The sequence below is a fragment of the Phasianus colchicus genome, chromosome 1 (genome assembly GCF_987193195.1).
Source record: "Phasianus colchicus chromosome 1, bPhaCol1.hap1.1, whole genome shotgun sequence".
NCBI lineage: Eukaryota > Metazoa > Chordata > Aves > Galliformes > Phasianidae > Phasianus > Phasianus colchicus.
In genome coordinates, this window is record NC_143436.1 from 31,744,112 (window position 1) to 31,763,958 (window position 19,847).

Genomic DNA, 19,847 nt, shown 5'->3' on the forward strand with positions numbered 1-19,847 from the left:
TTCATCACTCATCAGAATGGGCTTTGGTCATTGAGAAACACATAAATGCTATGAATGCACATGATAAAAAATAACAGGTAGCTACTTGATGGGGGTTCCAGCAAAAAACCCTACGTGACCATGTAGCTAAAACCACCTTAATTGAGAAATTTCCTAATTCCAGGGTGCTTAACTATACATCTTTAATAGTCCTTTCATATAGCGTTTTGTTGTACACACAGTACACTACATTACACCTTCAGCATCCTTTTTTCAAGCCTAATTCTAGTCAGGAAATAGGGAGATTCACATGAATTGATAAAAATTTCCAGGTAACAAAGAACTGATGCATCATACTTCTATTTTGGCCATTAGATGTAATTCAACATAAACAGAAGCCCCAGTTTTGGAAAATTTGAGAATCATAGTAACTATCCAGGAGATTTAACTGCAGGAAAATAGCAGCCATTCATTTATTACACTTAAATGACTCCCAATAGAATGTCTGTGGCTATTATTGCCCATCATGCAAAAAGTAATGTGGAGCTTCTGGCTGAATTTAATCCCCTTTTCTTTGATGTTCAGACTTGTTCTGGATACTTCAGGAGTTTCACAAATTGTAGACATCAGTGTATGCAATTCCAAACCCTTCCCCCCTCCCCCTGCATAGAAAGTGCTCATAGATCATGCATGAAATTTAAGATGCAATGTCTGCTTTATAGAAAATCCTTCAAATGTCTATCCCCAAAACCACGACAAGGTTGCTTAGCATTATCTGTTTATTTAAGTTCAGTTAAAACAAACATACAATGTTTCATTGAAACTGTGTTGCACTCTGCCAACAGCTGAAGCTCCTCTGCTGGCCTCTAACAATACAGTGGCTACTTACATATGTACAGGGATGTACTGTAGGATGCCTGAATCTGATGGCCTAACATATCTGTTAGAGCCTAAGAGTTGTTAAGTTGCTGTATTCAGGAAATCATAAACATCCATGGTAAATTTCAGAAGCAAAACATACACAAACCTGAACTATGCTTTTTATGGACCCAAGTGACATTTGTGTTTATTGCAACATATACATTTGTAATAAATACAATCTTAGCATTTTCTTACACCCTTTGGTGTAACACATTACTTCTGTTTTGGTAAGCATGACATTTTGTTGTAAAAGGACCTTTCCTTTGACAGCTGTTATACAGATGTACAACATGAACAACTCATTGAAATGATGTAATTTTCAGTAATGAGAGAGAAATATATACATAAATCCCAAATCCCAAACCTACACTATATACATTATACTTACAGTATATACACACATACAATTTTATGTACATATAATATCATAAATATTGAAAAATAGGTTTAGGCTTAATGGATTAATGTTTTATAAATAACATATTACACTTATGACTGAAATATCATGGAAGACAGTAATGTCTAACTGAGGTGACAGAACAGTGGTTTAATACTGAAGCTGCTCTTTCAGGTCATTTGTTATGTAGGCAACTTTAGACAGACAGGTTTCCAAAAATAAACATAACTAAAAAAAAAAAACAAAAAACAACAAAACAACCAACCAAAAACATACATTTCAAACCAACCCAGCCAAGTGGAACTCAACTGTTGCAGGTGGAGAGCCAGCCATCAAGTAATACAACGCTTAACACAAAATCCAGAAATTGCTACATTACAAGAAATAGATGACATATATGATAACAGCATTATGAGGTGCCATCACAAAAATCTTTCTCCTCTCCAGGCACAGAGAGGGACTGTGTAGTAACCTCTAATTTTTTCTCTCTCCTATTGTTCTGAGAGAAAGAAGATTATTATTTTTTTAAAAAGCTGGCAAGGGAAGTGCTTCATCCCTTATGTGCTACAAATTGCTCAAAGGTAGACATTTTAATCCTCTTCAGTTGTTCTGTGTTTGCAGAGGAAGAAAAGCTGCCGAAGTAGAGGCATGCGCTCAGAACTGCTATATATCAGGTATCATGGGACAGTTACCATGGATGTAAAGTACCTGAGGCAGAGAAGTACCTAAGGAGCTTTAATCAGTGCTGACTTCAGGATGGTTCATTGCCAGTTGAGTACCACCAAATGAATGATACAAACACCACAAAAGAAATCTAACTTCTCATTACAGTTTACATTACAGACGTAGCAACCAGCACTTACAGCCATGCAAAAGTATCAGTACAAAATACCTGCAATTTTTTTTTTCATGGATTTTCAATGGCTGGGCAGAGCTTGATGTTATTTGCCAAACAATGACTGTAATTTAGATTTGTTCCTGACCGAGCAAAAAAAGTCTTAGGCACCGTTTAATCAATGGATTACAGGGCCCTACTTGTTCCCTCTGAGAAATGCTGAGTGGAACATGGTAAATCAGACTTTTAAAACATTATGTTAGATGAAGACAACTGACCACATTGCCATGATTATTTCATTAATAATCTCTATCTAGGCTTTTGTACCTAATATTGTGTTTGAGAACCTCTTGTAAGCCAAGTACGCTGTTACATAAGTGTTATTTCTCTTCACCCTGGGATAAGAATGAAAGAGTAAACATGCACTAGAAACAAAAACAGCTATCACAACCATACAGCATCTGTTTCATCAGCTAGCTAGGGTTCATAAAAAAACTTACCTATATCTGAAGCAAACAAGTATGAGATGACTATTCAGTCTATGAGGTTATCTTTAATACTACGATACACTATAAATTGGAAGAGGAATCCCAGTTGTGTGTGTGAAGAGAGTTTGTACCAAGCATGAAACACTGGCGCAGTTATTTTGTGGATTTGACTCAGAAACAGAATAGTCAAGTAATTAAAAATCCAATAATGGACGAGTACTTTGAGAAATACTGTACAGCTTTTGAATATTATGCAACTAGTAAACTACATTAGGACCTTTTTCTTTCCCTACTGAGTGTTTTGAGACAGGACAGGAAAAAAAACAAACAACAAACATTTCTACAACTGACAGTGGACCTTATTAATAAACAGAACTCCATGAAGGAGTCTTATATTAATGGCATAATGATATGCTCCATTGCCATTAAGTTTTTATCTACAACAGAAAAAAAAAAAACCAAAAAAAGCAAAAAACCCCAAACCCTGTTATACCCAATTGCACTATTAAGTACTTCAAGAATGGAAATGTCAATACCATCTCTTTGAATTCCACATTAATTACATTTCTCAAGTGTACTCATTCTAAGGGGTTGATACTTTTTAAAGCTTGACAATTCAGGTTTCCACACTTTTTTTTTTTTTTTTTGAAACAAAGGTAAACTGTAGTTAAAATTTCAGTATAGTAAAAATTAATTTTTATGGGAAACATTTTCAATTTGAAAATTTTACTTGAATTGGTTCATCTTCTGTTTTGGTCATCAGAAGTATTTTTAACATAAAATTTCTTCTAGTTATGCCTCTAAAGAGAGGCAAACTAGATTTAATTTAGGACACTGATTACTTATTTTTATGCGCAAGTTTCTTTTTAGAAAAAAAAGTTTCTCAAAGTCAAAATAGTGCTTTTGAGGTCCATAAGAATTTTTGGTACAAAAAATAATAGTGTTTTTCTCTCTCTCTCATTGGTTATTTAAACACTTTGCTGTAAATTAAGAGTCATTTCTCACATCAAATGGTTCCATTAGGCACATTCAAGTAAAATAACAAAATATCCAAGTAACAATGATGAAAGCCAAACATGGCTTGATAAAAGTCTACACAGAGTTCTATCCATTCTCTGGAATGGAATAAAGTTGTCACTTCCTTCAGCCAGACACTCACGTGGTGTGATGTTAATATCCATTTCCATCATGCAGAATAGTTCCTTAAAGCCAGAGTTCAGGTATTCTACAATCAGAAGAACCATCAACAAAGAATCTGCATTTTAAAGGAAGGAAGCTGAATAGCTCATTTTCATTCTCAGTAGGTATCTGAGTGAACACTGGCATTTGAAGTGGAGTATTACACCAGGACAGTTAATGCCCATCAGAAGCATCAGTATGGATCCAGTCTAGAATAATCAGTGTCATACACCCAGTCATCACAAGTATACCACTTAGAAAGAATAATGCAGCCTGAAAAGAGAGAATATAAAGAAGCGGATCAGTTTCTGCTACTGGATCTATGAAGTCATGCATATAATATGGCCCAAATGCCATTGGTCATAAAGGAAGGAGCAACTAGTAAAAAAAAGACGAAATATCACAGAAAGCAATAAGAAGTTGAACATTTTTCTTGTAACTGAAATACTGAAATCCTTTTTCAAATAACATAAACTTCTCCCCCCCCGAACAGCAGACCTGTCCTCGACTGGGAGAAAGAAAAGCCACTAAAGTGAACAGAGCCTCATGATGGCAGTGTCCTCAGTTCTGAGTACTTGCATAAGTTCCACACGTTAATTACAATAACATTAGATGACACTTCATTGATTAGGATTTCAAAACCCTTACTTTATGAAAAAGGAAACTAATTTTTTTGCTCCACATTAGTAAGCAAGTGTAATCTTCATATGTTTGTCTATACGTACCCCAATCTTTTGCACTGACTTCATTGGCTCCTTCTTGACTAGTTTGATATAGAAGGCAGAAGGAAGAATAAAGATCAGCATAGCTGCTGCAGATGCACCTGTTAACAAAGCACAGACAAAAATTTTGTGAACAGGTAAGCATAATTCAATTAGACCATAACTGCATTTTCCAAGATTTAACGGACTACCTGAAGTGATGTGAAAATGCTTACCAATGAATCCAAAGATGTCTCGGATAGTAGGGACAAAGATAACGAGCACGTTGGTAAATGCCAGAAGAACAACTGTAATAGAACAGTGACGCCACCAACTGAACTCTTTCCCTGCCCACAGAAGTTGGGTAACGGAACTGCGGATCTTTCAAAGAGAAGAAAAAAAACCATGCTGATTTCTGTAAGGTGATAATCTAACAGTTTGAGTTCTTTCAGAATCAGGAAAGCAATATAATTGGATGACTTCATGTTCACTGCTTTGTAAATGCTGCCTACTTATTTTCATTAATGTATAGAGATATTTCATCAAACTTATGAAAATAAATGTATGGGTTTTTTTTTTCAGTTAAGAGAAAAAAACTCTATACATCAAAAAATGGAAGTTGCCACATCAGCAAATGACTACAGCAGGAGACGAGATAAAAAAAAAAAAAATTGTACTAAGATTTAAAAAAATTACTTACTGGGAAAATAACCACAGGTACAGTAAGAGTTACAGCCATAAGTACAGCAAGACGCACAATGAGAAGAAGAATGTCAGCACCCAGAAAAGCAGAGTAGGTATGAAGTAGTTCTGACTCAACTCTTCCTATAAAGAAAATAATATTTTAGTTAGATGTAGTTGGCACGCTTCCCAACATAACTCTTGGCTAAAAATGCTGTTACAGTTTGAGCAGTACACATCAAAAGCTCCACAGTTCCTGAAAGCACATCTCTATTTTACTCAAAGATAACTTGGAAGCAATGAATCTGTTTTCATCCAGTACCTTAGGCTTCCTTCCACTACTGATCTATTTTTGGATATGCACTTTTAAGAATATAAAAAAAGCGAACAACACAAAACTTTAGTTTCTAAACAAACACTGCAAGCATTTGTTTGCTCTAACTTAAAAGAACTACTGTGGTTTCACAAAACTTAATTCATTTAAAAGAAAGCAGGGATGGTAATACTCACCGTAAAATGTTAAGTAACCGAAGAGAGCAGCCAATAAATACATCAGGAACATGGCAAAAAAAGATACATAGGACACATTCATCATTCTTTTACGGCTTCGGCTGCAAGAAAATTAAATATTGTTAGCAATGAGAAAACACTGTTTTATACTATTTTCTTTGTGCAGTGAAATTAGGGGAACTTATCAGTATTTACCTTTTCAGTTCTTCATAAATAGGAAGAATTGCAGGATGACAGACAAAAGAAAATGTTAGGATTGGAACAGCGTAGACAGTCTGAAAAACATAAATGTTCTTTTTTAAGCATCTCAACAGACATTAGAAATCAAGTTTTAAAAAACTGATCGGTATGTTTCCAGTTTGGAATTAGAGATTTCTTTCAGTTTTTCATGAAGACTAGCAATCCTTTGGAACTGGCACTTTGGCAAAAGTGAAACTGGTTTTTGTTTCTGCTTTTCAGAATTCAGATTGAGGTACCAAATACTCTCAAGCCTCACTGAAGTCCATGCTGAACTGAACATATTTTCAGTCAGAAAATGGGGTTGAGCCATGATGGCCTGAACTTGGTTACTGTGCGCGTTTCCTCCCCAGGTCTGAAGTTTCACCACTGTAATCAAGCTAATTCGAGAGCCAAGACTGTGACTGAGACCTTAAAGTCTATTTCAAATCATAGCATACATCTCCCAGCAACAAGTTTCAACTACTCAATTAATCTTCTTTACATTCTGCTTTTTTAAAATGCTTGACTAAACTAACAATGGAACCTGAGGAAGCTTGAGAAATGCTCTAACCAAGAATGAGACCTGAGCATATGACATTCTCCTCAGTTAGACACCTTGAGCTCCTTTAATTTCTATGCATTTCTATGCATGGGAACATCTAGTCTACAGCAGGTAAACTGTGTCCAACTCTATCAGAAGACAAATTCTTTGCACATATCAAGTTTGCAGAAAATAAGAAAAAAGGACCTGATCTAGAACTTACTTATATGGTCTCTTTTGGCTATTTTTAAACACAGAATCTGATTCTGTCAGTTACCTGTGAATTGAAGATGAAATATTTTGGCTTGCACGCATCATCAATTGTTATATTTTCATCTGTGAAAGGTGCCAATGTTGCATTTATTAACGTTGCGTTTATGATGTCACTGTCCATAGGACAAGGAATCTGAAACATCTTCCAAATTACCTGGGAATAAATGAATGCATTCATGTTACTTTCATTAACGCAGTATGTGAAACCTCTCAGAAACTCTGTTTGATTTCACTTCAAAAATGTAGATGGAAGTCTACAAAATTATACTTACAACAATCAGAAAGAAGACCATGCAAAGTAAGGAAAAGCCACTGGTATAACCCAAATATCCTATATTCAAAAAAAGATTAAAAAACAAAATCTAAGATTCAGTATTCACGTCATAACATCATTAAGACAGAATATTTTCTGACTGCGATCTCTTTGGATTGCTTTTTTTTTTTTTTTTTTTTTTTTTACACTGAATAAAAGAAGTTAACCACCGATTAACTTTCTAATCTCAACCCAGATCTGAAAGTTCTCAAAAACCATGCAAGAAAAATGCAGCACTGAGTCTGTACTAATAAACTTCATAATTTTAAAAACCCTATTTTTTTTTTTAATTATATACTGACTATAAGAATCATTCTAAAGAATACACTCCATGACAAGCCAGCCTTTTGTTTTTATTGAATCATTTAATTTGTAGGAAGTAATGACTTCAGAAACTAATTCACATTAAGACTTCCAGTTATCAAGGTTTCACCACAGAATTCTTTAAACAGAAAGCATGTTATCTAAGTTACTCAGATACATTACTGGATTACAGACATTTCATGTAAGGCATCTTATATAAATATTTTACTGCTGCTTCGCAACTGAAATGAAAAAGGTGACTTTATTTATACTGGAAATGCCCAGTTGAAATGCCCAGGACTAGCACTGTTTTCTTTGGAGACTGCTACAGGACAGTCAGTAGCACTGTACTGCACAGCTGAACAGAACAGGTCAAACCTTGCAATTGCAACACAATTCTTCTAATTCTTGTTCTAAAGCTTTCCTATTTATACACACAACCACAACCACACAACCACATCCCTAGCCTTTAAGAGCTACCCCCTCTCCCCCCCCCCTCTCCTCCCCCCAGTTTGAGGACAGCTGTCAGTTTACAGAGGACTCCAAAACTCAAACATCCTATCAACCCATTTCCTCACACTATTTTCAGTGCATTTTTAATCTGATTCTACTTTATTTACTGCTTACCTAAATTTTTCAGTAAAGACAGGGGAAGAATGAGGATGACAGACACCATCAGCACTAAATAGTCGCCATTAAGATACCATTGTCTGTAGGAAAAAGACAGCGTATGTAAGTAATCAAAATACTTAAAAAGTCAAAAGATTTGCAGTTTAGTCTTTAATCTTATTTTTTCCTACTACATAAGGCTATTTATAAAAACACAGTGTCTGGTATCAGAAAGAATTAGCACTCGACTTACTGTATGGACCTAAAGCCCTACAGACCTTCCTGTCTCACCCCAAACCTATATTGTGCCTTTCCTTTAGTGTCCTTTTTCTAAAATTAATATGCATCTGGAAGTCAGAAGACAGAAAAATAAATGATTGGGGGAAAAAAAAAAAATCAGCTGGGATAAACCATGAAAAATAGTAATTTGCTTAAATGTTGATTCCTGACTCTCCAGATGTATTACAATATAACAGGGCCCCAGCAGGGTGATTATCCACTTTAATGACAATAAAGTTCTGCTGGGTGCCCTGCGGGAGTTAAAGAAAAACAGATGAGGGCTGGAATTAAGGCAGTAGCTCAAGCCCACTGGCTGGAAAACACTGGAAGAACAGTGGGATTCTACTGGAGGCATAATTAGTCCCTTCTAGTAGGGAACACTGGTAAGAAACTCGGTAGATTTTTTCCCTTCAGATCCTTTTTCATTTTTCCATTTATTCTGTACAAGGCAGCAGCTATTTTATGATGCAACATTTTAGAGAGTTGGAAGGTGACCATCTTCCTTGGAAAGATGGGAAAACAAAACTGTGTAAATGGAATATAATTTCACGAAGCTAATGGGACAATTGATCTTGAACAGTTTTAGCATAGCAGAGTAACTGCTTTCTTCATGTGACTGTACAGGAATATCTTATATTTTTCAAGTAATTCAAGTAACATTAAGCACTTATTCCCAAATGTTAATACTTGAAATACTGTTAGCTAATACATACAGGATATATTTCAAAATGAATTGTATGCTATTCAGATAAACAATGAAAACTGTATTATTCAATTGGAAATTTGTGCATTTGAACATAATTTCTGAACTAAGCCTACATGCTAGTTGAAATATGGAATACCTTTAACAGACTTGTTCAGGGTTTATGTAGCAAGCGCAGAAACAATTTGGTTCTTTTTACCCAGTTTTATCTGGGATAACTAAACGTAGACATCTATTTTAGGAAGTTCACGTCTGTAGGACATGAATGTGGTGTGCTCTTTATTTATTTATTTAATGCAATCATCTCGTGGTGAATTAAAAATAAATCAGAGCAGACTTCTGGCATTTGGCAGTCGAAAGAATGGGCACTTTCACTGTGCGTGTACAACAAAAAGGTAACAGGGACTTTCAGATCAAGGACATAAGAGTTTTTCTGTTCTGAAGAACAGGATTGCTCAGCTTCAAAATGCAGCTGAATATTAAAAAAAAAAAACAATGCAAAATAAATTGTAAAAATTGAGCTAATAGTTGTAATATTGTCTCAGAATTTCAGAACATTTTTTTCTACAGTAAGCATTATTTTGGGACATTTAAACAGGTAAGTGCTTACATTTTATGCACCAGGCTGCCAGAGTGGAATCCATGCCAATGGTAGCCACCCAGACTCCCCTAAGCAATGCATGGAGAGAGTCAGTTAAACGGGGTCCACAATTGTTAGAGCACTGAGAAAAGACTTTCTTTAAATCAGTGAACAGCCAAAAAGAGAACACTGAGGATATAAATCTCAATTTCTGAATTTTGTCTGTCAGACACCGCTGACTCGTCCGCACAGCAGTAGCTGCATCCAGTGCAATTCACAGCCCTGGCCCTTCCCCCCGAACTCCAATTGATTTTGAATGCCCTTCTGAAGATAGGAAAATTAAAAATATTTGTCTCCAAGCCCCCTTGTAAATATCACCAGTTCCAGGGTCTTGGAAAATAAGGCTTGAAGAATTCAGCCAAATGAGGGAAATGAACTGCCCCAGGAAAGAACTCGTAAGAACTACTCTAACAATTAAATGAGGTAGGTGGCATTCTTCATCTGAGTACATTAAATAATAATAATTAAAAAAATTACTATTAGCCTCATGACAATATCTATCAGCAAGCTGTATGAACACCAAATGGCTTGAACCCCTTGGGGAACACAGGCAGAAAAATGCCTACCTTCTGAACTCAGGCTTAGGTGTAAGTTGGAGTCTTGAGCTGCTCAGCCCTCTCAAGACTGGGACACTTCAGGACAAGGCACAGAAGTACAACTCTGAAGAGTGAGATTTATAGCACTTAACTCTATCCATCTGAAGTCAGGTATCTTCTTTTAGATAGTTGTTTTTACATATCCTTTCAATACAGTGATATATCACTCATTGGAGATGCCCAAAACAAGAGTCTAAATCAGGTACGCTGAACTGACCACTTCAGAGGATTGTCTCTCTTCACAGATTATGTATATGCAGACCAGAGAACGATAAGCTCAAAATCTAACTTTCAGACTGGTAGATGTAGGTAAAATGAACTCTACCCAAGGCACCCCATCCCCTTTAAAAGCCAAGCAGAAAAGCCACAATGGAGTTAAGGTGTCTCCAGAACTAAACGGCATTAAGTTGATGATTTTTATTTGGGCACAGAAACTCCTTTAGTTCAGCATTTAAACCCCATGCCTTTTTTGAGAACGGCTCCTGCAATTCATTACATCACCTTACTCTTATATTCAACCACAGCATTAACATGAGAAAACCAAAACAATCAATCCAAACTACTTGGAGTGTAACTGGAAAACAAACAAACAAAAAAACCCCAACACATAACCACATTTACCTTTCCTTATCAAGAGTGTATTTACATACATATGTTATATGTACATATGTTAACACTTACCTGATTTTCTTTAGAGAACAATTGTTTGTAATATGATACAACACCTGTATTTCTCTACTCTTTTCCCAGGACAGGCTGGATCTAAATGAAGTGGAATGCTTAAGGGAAGGAGAAACTTACTGTATCTCTGTCTGATAAGAAGCTACCCTATGGTGTATCGAACGTGGTCTCCAAATAAAAATATATGCAGTCTCCGTATTTGTTTCTCCTAAAAGTTTCTCTGATGAGGAGTTCTAACACCTACCCTGTGTTCTCTTCGATGTTCATAAATGTCTTGATGACCAATGGTAACTCATATTTCACTATGAAGAGGTAGCTTGACATAGCTGTAGGTGAATAACATCATAGATCATTACAAATACAGAATATGTCACAAGATGCAAGAATCACATAACATGTTTCATAACCTCACTTGAACACAAGCAGTTAATGAATACATGTTGTGTGAAAAAAAAAGTCTCCACAATAAGTAGGGAATAATTATTACTGACAACAAAGTCATTTTAAGATCTTGTCCTCACCTCCAATGTTCTGCATTGTAATTGATCCAGAAGCAGCAAGTTTTCCAGGCATACCAAATGCCTTCATTCCCAACTGTTCATATAATAATGATCCTAAAAGAAAACCCATCAAAACAGATAATTGGAACAGTGTTATTTTGAAAAAAAAAAAAAAAAAGAAAAAAAAAGTACAAAACAAATACCATGCTTACAAAATAGTACTTAGCCATACCTCCTTCGTTGGCAGTCTTCAAAAGAAGATGTACTGAATACAAAGAAAGTATTGAAACAACTAGCAGGAGTATCCTGGAGGGGGAAAAACATAAATGAGACAAATGATTTTCTGTAACCTTATTAAATAAAAGCAAACCAAACAATAACATTATTCTAAATCACTATCTGAAAATAAACTATAACTCTGAGGCTGAGTTTTCAAAATGCTTTCAGCTAATGTCTACTTTGAAAAGAATTTATACTAAAATGCGTTTTAGAGGAACCCACTTTAGAGAAATTCTAGTGGAAAATACTGAAAACAAGCATTGTTTAATAAAGTGGCAGAAGCACAAGCAAGCATTAGGACATTACAGTTGGAAACACTTGATATTTTGTTACATTATTTACATCAACAGGGATGGTTTTTGTATCACTGTAAGAAACTGTATTTCTCCTGCCCTCCTTCCCCTGCTCAACAGTCTTGAATGTACCATCAGCTACAACCATAGCCAAAGTGAAGATTATCTCTTAGTCATCAACAAATCAGCTTTTCAGCTTAAACTTTTTTCTTTTTCAATAAAAAAATGAAACTGCTAAAGCTTTTAAGGACCGAAAATTAAGGTATGTTCAGAGCTGTGCACCTGGTCTTCAAAAGGAAACGCAGGTCTATTGCAAAATATAAAAAAATATTTACTCAAAAGTTAGATTTCATATGAATCGCTTACACGAAGTGCTAGTGGCTTGTTTCTCTTCTCTGCGGCTTTCACAGGCAGCACATATGATTTCCAGAAACACAGTTTTGATACATCTAAAATTCAGGTCTCTGAATTGAACCACAGCAAGTGCACTTCCTGGAGTGGCACGCTAGGGGGGACTTCTTCACAGCTAAAGACGACTGTGGAAAACTACAATATATTCAAAAATGTCTTGGCCCTTCTTACACGGACACAAGCATACTGCTTTCCAGTATCCTTAAGACACAGCACATCTGCTAAAAAACACAAAGCTTCATTTAGAGTTCTCAGTGTCATCTGCCTGTCTCCTTCTGCAGCATTTTTAGCGTTAACGAAATTAGTAAACACTAGAAAGAACTGGAAACAAGAATATCTGAAAGATGAATTTGCCCAAGGAACACGGGAGACTTATGTCAGTGTGCCAATTCTACCCCAGTGCACACATACAAAAAAAAAAAAAACCTGTTTCTGAGAAGTACAGATTTAATTAGGCATCAACTAGAAACAGCACAGTGAGATGTGTTAAGGTTACATTTAATTACACTTAATGCAGGTTCTGGATCCTTTAGTGTCAACCTTGAATAGCTGTTTAGAGGAGTGTTGACAACATCAGTCAGCAAACTCGTTTAGAAGCTAACTCTGCTCCTGGCTTCAGGACTGTATCATTCATTTCCTTAGCACAGTGCTGACACCAGTGATTCCACACAGTCTTCTAAGAATTTACTGTCATAATCAACTGCATCTGGATGTGAAGCTGTAACCTAGTTAGTAAAAGATGTCTGCAATGCCCTCAACATCACTGGTAAAGTTCTGCTTTCCTGCATCTGAACTATACCAGTTATGCCAAGTTTAACAGGTTAGTTTATTTTTGAATCAATATTAGTGTAAAAAGATTTGAATGCACTACCTGGAAATGAAAGATAAGTAAATTATCTCATCAACCAATTGTTGTATTCACAGCTTTCAGCACTTTTTCAAATTCCAGGAAAAAAAAAAAAAAAGGACTCCCTATCAGGTACACATCTACACAGATACCTAACCTTAAATTTATTTCTCCCTTCATTTCTTTTTTCATTTCTCCTCAGAGAAATTTTCTCATGGGCATAATGCTGTTTATCTTATGCATACTCTAAAAATTAAGACCATGAAGCTGATGTGTCAATAGGTGAAATATCTCTCTATTTTCAACACAAAATTGTTTACTCAGTTTAGTATCATCTAAGTCTCAGAATCCCCATTTGCACTCAGCTGCACTTTGTCACTTAATTTATGCATTTTGTGAGCCAAACTGCTCCAATATATGGAAAATCTCCTTTCTTAAGGCATTCAAAAGAGGTGTACAGAACTGTGTTTCCTCACACAATCTCCAAAGATGTCACTTCAGCCTTGTCCTATACCTGAAAGCTTCTGTCAATACACAGAGTAATAAAGATATTCTGGTTATTCTACATCCCTCCCTTGCAGAGACAGCGATTTTATAGGTGTAGATTCAGTCAGTTCCCTGAATTGAGTAAGAGTACAGCAGTAAAAAGGACTTCTTTGCTGATGCAAGTACACTACAGCCTTACAGGTGTAACGATGTCAGTGGAGGAAAAGCAGCATTAGTCCTGGGCCAGACATGCAAGAGTCAGAGAGAACAATCCTCTTTATCTTATGCTTTTCTTCTAACTCACTACAGGTTCTGTGCTTTTTGGATAACCACTACAAGAGCAATTTCTGTGTTAGTTTCCATTTGAATGACAGACTTCTCAAGGGAGGCCTGTCACTCACAAAGAAGCTACAGAAAACATAGGGAACCTCACTGTGAACTGTTTTCATGATTGAAGAACTTGCAATTCATACATTTTTACAAGCCCTTCTGAATTTATAACAATCCTTTCATTGAAAGCAACCTATAAATAGTACAATACAATTCTGTACCTGCAGCAATGACAGGGTATTTTGCAAAGCTGCAGGTTTTACCTAAAATATCTGTCCTTTATTAGTTACATAGCAGGAAGATATATATATTTATTTTTTTAGGAACCGAAGGATACTTACACAAAAAGAGCAATTCCAGTGTTAGCCATGGCATAGGAAAGTCCCAGGATGCCACTGCCCACAATAGCATTGCTCAGATTAAATACTGACATCCCAAAGGAAGTGGTACCCGGATGCTGAGGAAAGGGAGATAGGTAACGATTAATGGAAAGTTACCACTATCTCGGAATTCAAACAAACATCTGTTCACCACTAAAGCCATTATCCTGGACTGGGTACTTACATACTGCGTTTCATATTTCTTCTTTCCAACGTTGGAGTCAAGTAAGAAATTCTGATTTTCCGGATCCATATCTGCATAGTGGCTGTAAAAGACATCGCATCGTCAGAGTCCGCTTCAGACAGACCCTCGCTGCCACCTCCCCCTTCGCATCTCCGCTCCGGAGGAAGATGACAACACCGGGCCGAGGACCCCAGGGGAAAGCCGCCCGCGCCCCTCACCTCTTCATGGCGGCCGGCTTGGTGGGGTAGGGGTAGCTGAAGTCGTTGCTGTTGGAGCTGTAGCTACTGCTATCCTCGTCGGGAGAGATGTTGAACTTGCCCATCTCGGCGCTGCTCATGGCGCAGGGGCCGCTCTTTTGTCCTTGGCGGCGGGGCGGCCGCGCCTGCGGAGGTGGGAGGCGACGTCAGTGCCGCAGCGGGCAAGGCGGCCGTCACGTGGCCGGCGCGCGCCCGCCCGCCCGCCCGCCGCCGAGTGGAAAAGTACCAGGAGCGGGCGGGGGGCGCGCGGGGCGCGGGCACACAAAGGTGGCGGCCGCGGGGCCGGGGAGCCGCCGGTCCGAGCCGCACCGAGCCGCGGGGACGGGCTGCGCCCCGCCGCCGAGGAGACAGCCCCCGGAGGAGGTTCTCCCCACGGCAGCTGCGCGGGGACTGATGCAACACCGCGGCTCGATGTCGCGGCGGCCGCAGCCCCGTGTTTACCTCCCGCACCCTCCCACCCCCCGACGCCGCATTTTCTATAGAAAAACGCAGAGCGGGCACGGGACCGCGCCGCAGAGCAGCGCACGGCCGCTCCTTCGTTCCCACTGCTATCCTTCCTGGGATGCGGCACCGTCCCCACGCGCCCCGCCGGGGCATCCCCGCGCGGGGCTCCGCGCACAGCACGGCTCCGCGCCCCGCAGTCCCTCACCTCCTCCTAGGGCTGTGCGGCGGGTCTGTCCCGGAGTCCCGGCGAGACGGAGCGCTCCGCTCTGTGCTGCGCTTCTCGCAAGGATTAGAAAAATAATAATAAATCCTCAGCTACAGAGCGTCAGCGGAACGAGAGGCGAAGAGAAGCCGAAATAAATAAAGGCGGGGTACACAGTCACTGGGAAAAGCCGTCGGCGCGGAGGGAACACAAGGGCAGCGTTCTCGTAGCGGAGAGGCGCGCGGTGCCGGCTGCGGCGTCGCTCCCGGTCTGACGGCCCCTCGGGGCGCCGCCGCTCTTCAGGCAGGAATGCAGCGCGTCATCGCGAGGGGCGCGGCGCGCACGCACCCGCCCGCCCTCCTGCCGCCGCCGCCGCCGCCCCCCGCTCTGCCCGACTGACCCCCTTCCGCCGCACGGGCTGCGGGCGGGGCGCGGCTCCCGGAGCCCCGAGAGAGGAGGGGGCCGCGTCCCCCGCCCCGCGCTTAGCCGGAGTGGAGGGGCGGGGGGAGAGATACGCGACGGAGCCCGCCCACCCTTCGCACCTCTGTGCCCTCCGCGGTCACCCACGCGGTGTTGTGAACGGGGGCTGCGTGCACGTGCGTGAGGCCGGACCCGAGGCTGGCACCGGGAGTCTCCTCAGGGAGACGAGAGGGAATAGCGGCCTCCTGCTGGCGATGGGGCGCTGGGTGAGAGGGAAAACGTGCCTTCTCCCCCTCGGGGCAGCTGCTTCGGGGACGGCGGGCACGTGGCGCTCCGCTCCGGCATCACGCACTGCGGGCACTCGGACCGCGGGCAGGGCGGTTCCTCGTCCTCTTTTAAGGGCCGGGGTCTCGTCGCCGGTTGTGCCGCCCACATCGTGTCAGCCCTGCTCGGCGCTTCTCCCCCCGTCTAGGGCACGGCGGGCAGCGAGGCTCCCCTCGAGCGGAGCTTCGCTCCTCCACACAGCCCCACCGGGGCTCCCGCGCTCTGCCGGGCCGGGGCACAGCAGAGCCGCCTGGCACCGCATCGTCCCGCTGACCGAGCGCCGGGCCCGCTGAGACGGCACGACCGTTAGAAAGCACAGAACGTTCCAGAGCGCCTCGGCCCGGAGAACTGGGTAGGGGGAGACGCGGTGACGAGGGGCGGGGCGGGGCCGAGCACGCGCAGGAGGAGCGATGCTGAAAATTTTCCATCCCGCAGTTCTCCCCCCGCCCCCATCCGGGCGTGACATCACCCCACCGCAAACGCTCACCCCCCCTTCGCCCTCCCCCTCCTCCCCCCCCTCGCCCAGGGGAGGCGGGCGGCAGCTCTGCGGTGCGGCGCCCCTCCTGCGGAAGCGCGGTGCCGCTGGAGCGCGTCCGCCGCTACCCTGGGCGAGGGGCGCTTTGCCGGGGGGGGGGCGAGCGCGGCTCCCGGCGCTGCCTCGTGAGGCGCCCGTGAGGCTGAGCTCGCCCCCGCCCTTACTCCTGTCCGCCCCGGTGCCTCGGGGTCGGGTTTCCGCAGCTCCCGAGATGCGCGTGGCAGTGCGGTGATGCGCCCTATGGAGCGGCTGCGGCTCCCGCAGTTCCGACCGCGTTCTGGCGGCGCGCTGTTGAGCGGGGCTCATGTGGCGTACGCCCCTGTGAATTGATGGCGGGAGTTCGGCGGTGCCGTTCTGCAGGCCTGAGCTGTTGTGCAGAACTGCAGCTCGCACCGCAGAGGTCAGGCTGACCCGTTTGTTGCGGTTTCTGCTGGTTCCTCCGGGCATCCCGTGTGTTGTCGGCACGGTAACTTGGAGATAGCGATGGCAGCGTCCTTCTGAAGGATGGCTTGGTGTGAATCTGATAAGCACAGGGAGGTCTTCACAGATGTGAAGCAGTTGCTGTGAGCAACAGGGCTGTACCGTTGGTTGTTTTTTCTTCAAGCCAAATCCTAATTTTATGTCTTGATAGATGAGTGCTGGCTTTTTTTTTTTTTTCCACAACTGTCCTCATATTAAACCAAAACAACGTGACGAGATTTCTTTCCTCAATTATGAGGATAAAAACTGTCACAATACACTTAGAAAAATGGCACTTGCTGAACCTAATGGCCTCATTATTGGGAGGGTCAGTGTGTGGCACACAGAGTGCTCTTCATGCTGCTGTGTGATATCGAGTCTGTAACATCGTTACCCATTTGGGGCTGTTAGCTAACTGAAATGCTCCACTTTTTCAAGCAATTTTAAGTAATGCCTCGTTGATTGAATTATAATTTTCCTGACTGTAATTACCAAGAATGTACTTGGCAAAACGTACATACAACGTGTTTCATCCAATTTTGAAACACATTTTGCAATCAGAATAATAGAAGTTAATATTCATCAGTTCCTCCCACCATAGTTTAAGCAATTCGTTTGTTTTCATTGGGACGTTGCTTTTCTTTCTCCCCTTTCGCCAGTGTTTTTGTGGTGTTCTTCCCTTTCAGCCCCCTTGCCCTTTATCTGTCCATATTCCCCCATCTCTGTACCTTCCTTTTTTCCTGCTTTTTATTTTTTTTGTTCTTTTGTCTGTATCTACTCATTACAGACTTCCTTACAAACTTTGAGCCCTTAAGATAGCTGAGAAGGAACTCCTTGCACAACACATTTCTGTACTTACTTGGGTGCAGCATTATGGGTGGTTGGGCTCCCCCCGCTCTCATAATCATTTTGGGGTGAGTCTTTGCACTTTCAAAACAAAGCAAAACCAGATGAACAAAAACAAGACACAGAATTGGAAGGGTGTTGTAAGAGAAGCTGTGATTTGTGATTTTTAGGTACTGAAAAAAACTGGGTTAGCTTCAGTTATGTAGGTAGAAATGGTGCTTCCAGTATGTTACACAGGTGTGCCATGGGTTCTTTTGTAGCTGGAGGAGTGCATGCTGTGCACTTCCATATTTCAATTTGCAGCTGTGTCTCCCCTGTAAGTTCACCTTGTGCTCTAATGCACCCTAATTTCTTAGCCTGTGAACATTTTTTTTTAGATCGGGTTGTTTGTTTTTATGTTTAGAAGAAGAAGTAGCTGGCAAGTGCGATTTTTCTTTGGTCGTGTTCTGGCCTTTATAGCATGGGAGGTTCTTGTTTTGTACTGTTTCTTCCTACATATATAAACAAACCTTGCAGAGTACTTCAAACTACCTGTAGCACATGCCAGTGGAGTAATTTATGTTTATGGTATGCATCAAAATGTTATGTGTACGCTAATGTAAAAGTCAAGCCCATCCACATGGTTTTTAGGTGATACTTCCTACACTGCCCAAAGGATATCAAATAAAATATGTAATATGTCAAAGCAATTTGCACCAGCAACTACATAACGTTCATTTTGCCTGCGTCTCTTGTGAATAACACGTATCTTATGCTGTGTTCTGTGTCTGGTGAAATCCTGGAGGCTGTGGAAGGATCACAGTGTGGACAGAGGCGGAGGTCTGAGTGCTCCATTGTGCCCTGAGTATGGCACTGCACAGTGGCCTCCCCGCATGGCAGGCACAGTCTATCACAAGGAAGCTGGAGGTGTAGGTAGTGGGGAGAACACAGGATTCACAGTTTTGCTGTGTAGACTCAGTGGTCCACGAAGATGCAGTTGGGGCTGAAGATTCCAGGTTCCTCTCAACCAGTTTGGTTCATTCTTACCTCACACTGACTGCCTGTGGCATGCAATTAATGAAATTATAGGTTCTGATTATATGCTTTCTCAAACAAAACTTCCACTGAAGCCAAGAGGAATTACTAGTGTGTAAGGAATGCAGTATTGCATATCCTGCCTCTTGGGCTTTGTGATGGTGAGTTGGAGCTACATATTAAACCTGGTTTAAGCCCTAATTTTTTTACTCTGTATTTATCCTAGCCTAGTTTCAGTTTTGCAATATGAAAACAACAAAAACACTACGTTAAGAACATAAACAGCAGCTTTTTTTTTTTTTTTAAGCACATTTACTATAATTATAGCTTGGATTTAAACAAAAAATAGGGAGACATTCTGAATCTGAGTTTTAAAGCCATCTGATTATGCTTCTACACTGCAGTAAATTCAAAACAGTGGGTGCTCTATATGATGATGGGTACTGCTACTCATCCACAAGAAGTTGTCAGCCTTAAATGGACATTGCCAACTGCTATAAAAACAATTTTTACTTTATGTTTTTAGCTCTGTAACATTTTTAGGGGGGTTAAAAATAGCCTTTCTTCATCAGTCCTGACTCATCTTTTCCACTCAGCAAACACTGATTTTTTTTTTTCTTGTGTAAAATTAACATGAATTTTAAAGTGTATCTTCTTTTCCTCTCTCTCTCTTCAGTATGAATCTTGAAATATTTTGGGAATGGTTTTTGCTAATTAACCAAAACTATCATTTTCTATAAGCCATCCCACATTTTTGTTTAGATCCTTATGGGAATAAAAGCTACTAT

The 19,847-nt window shown here is 41.1% G+C and overlaps 1 protein-coding gene across 2 annotated transcripts; it reads right to left on the minus strand.

Annotated features, from left to right (window-relative positions):
* Window positions 1–744: 744 nt before the first annotated feature.
* Window positions 745–15,810, minus strand: SLC38A2 (solute carrier family 38 member 2). 2 transcript variants are annotated; one of them, XM_031589549.2, is made up of 16 exons: window positions 15,465–15,806; window positions 14,777–14,940; window positions 14,559–14,640; window positions 14,336–14,451; window positions 11,581–11,654; window positions 11,370–11,462; window positions 11,093–11,174; window positions 7,968–8,050; window positions 6,997–7,055; window positions 6,729–6,878; window positions 5,887–5,966; window positions 5,692–5,792; window positions 5,201–5,325; window positions 4,737–4,881; window positions 4,525–4,622; window positions 745–4,072 (listed from the first exon to the last, which is right to left on the minus strand). In XM_031589549.2, the coding sequence occupies exons 2-16, from the start codon at window positions 14,893–14,895 to the stop codon at window positions 3,974–3,976; spliced, it is 1,506 nt and encodes a 501-aa protein (XP_031445409.1). In that variant the 5' UTR covers window positions 14,896–14,940; window positions 15,465–15,806; the 3' UTR covers window positions 745–3,973. The 2 variants fall into 2 exon arrangements, with proteins under 2 accessions (XP_031445409.1, XP_031445408.2); XM_031589548.2 differs by having other exon boundaries at window positions 4,525–4,881; window positions 15,465–15,810.
* Between the last annotated feature and the right edge of the window lie 4,037 nt (window positions 15,811–19,847).